The 753-nt window shown below is 60.4% G+C and overlaps 1 protein-coding gene across 1 annotated transcript in view; it reads left to right on the forward strand.

The window, feature by feature from the left end:
• The first annotated feature begins 331 nt into the window (after positions 1 to 331).
• The window catches only part of PIAS3 (protein inhibitor of activated STAT 3), a 53110-nt gene continuing 52688 nt past the window's right edge, over positions 332 to 753 (forward strand). The window contains exon 1 of the mRNA XM_015410804.1: positions 332 to 377. Coding sequence (XP_015266290.1) covers positions 354 to 377 — 24 coding nt within the window. The 5' untranslated portion in view covers positions 332 to 353. The remainder of the gene's footprint in view (positions 378 to 753) is intronic.

A 753-nucleotide genomic window follows, 5' to 3' on the forward strand; every position in this document is an offset into this window, starting at 1 on the left:
GGATGCACGGCAGAAACTCTTGTCCCCCAGAGCAACGTTGATCTTAGAGCCACCGCGCGTGGAAGGACTGCGAAGGCAGAAAGAACGCGAAGGAACTGTGTGTGTGGGAGGGGGAGCGCATCTGATGCGTCTGACGGTGTACCGAGGATTTTTGCACCGCTCCCTTACAGCCCTTCCCTCGGTTCTCTACGGCGCCGCATTAGCCACGCCCCCTCGCTCCTCGGCGCTGCGAAAGGACTCAAGGGGGCGGTTCTCAGTCGCGTCGCCTCTGCGGCTAGTGGCCTGCTGAGAAATTTGCCTCCGCTCCCTTGGCCAGTCCCCGCTTCTAGCCGAGGCGGCTACGATGTCTCAAGATGGCGGAGGCGGCCGAGCTGAAGGTAGGGAGGGGAAAGGAAGGGGGTAGATAGAAAGACCGTGCGGGTTCCCCCTCCCGCCTACCTCACCGGGGTGGGGGAAGAGAGGAAGTCTTTGTTATAGAAAGGACAGGGGGCAAGGAAGAGATAAGAGAGGGGGTGCGAAGGAGGGCGCGCTGCAGACAAGCAGGAGATGGGGTAAGGAGGATGTGGGGAGAGGGATAGGAACTCAAAAAGGGGGGGAAGTAGCTGGAGGTAAATGGGAGGTAAAATGGGGGTAGTGAGGTAGGAGTGAAGGACGGGGGTGGGGGGAGAGAGACAAATGGCTTTTATGCTTAAGAGACACTGGGTGGGGCGGGGAGATGAGGAGGTGGAAGGGGGGCTGGGCCTGAAAGGGGGG

The sequence above is a fragment of the Gekko japonicus genome, unplaced genomic scaffold (assembly GCF_001447785.1).
Source record: "Gekko japonicus isolate JY-2015 unplaced genomic scaffold, Gekko_japonicus_V1.1 scaffold42, whole genome shotgun sequence".
Classification (NCBI taxonomy): Eukaryota; Metazoa; Chordata; class Lepidosauria; order Squamata; family Gekkonidae; genus Gekko; species Gekko japonicus.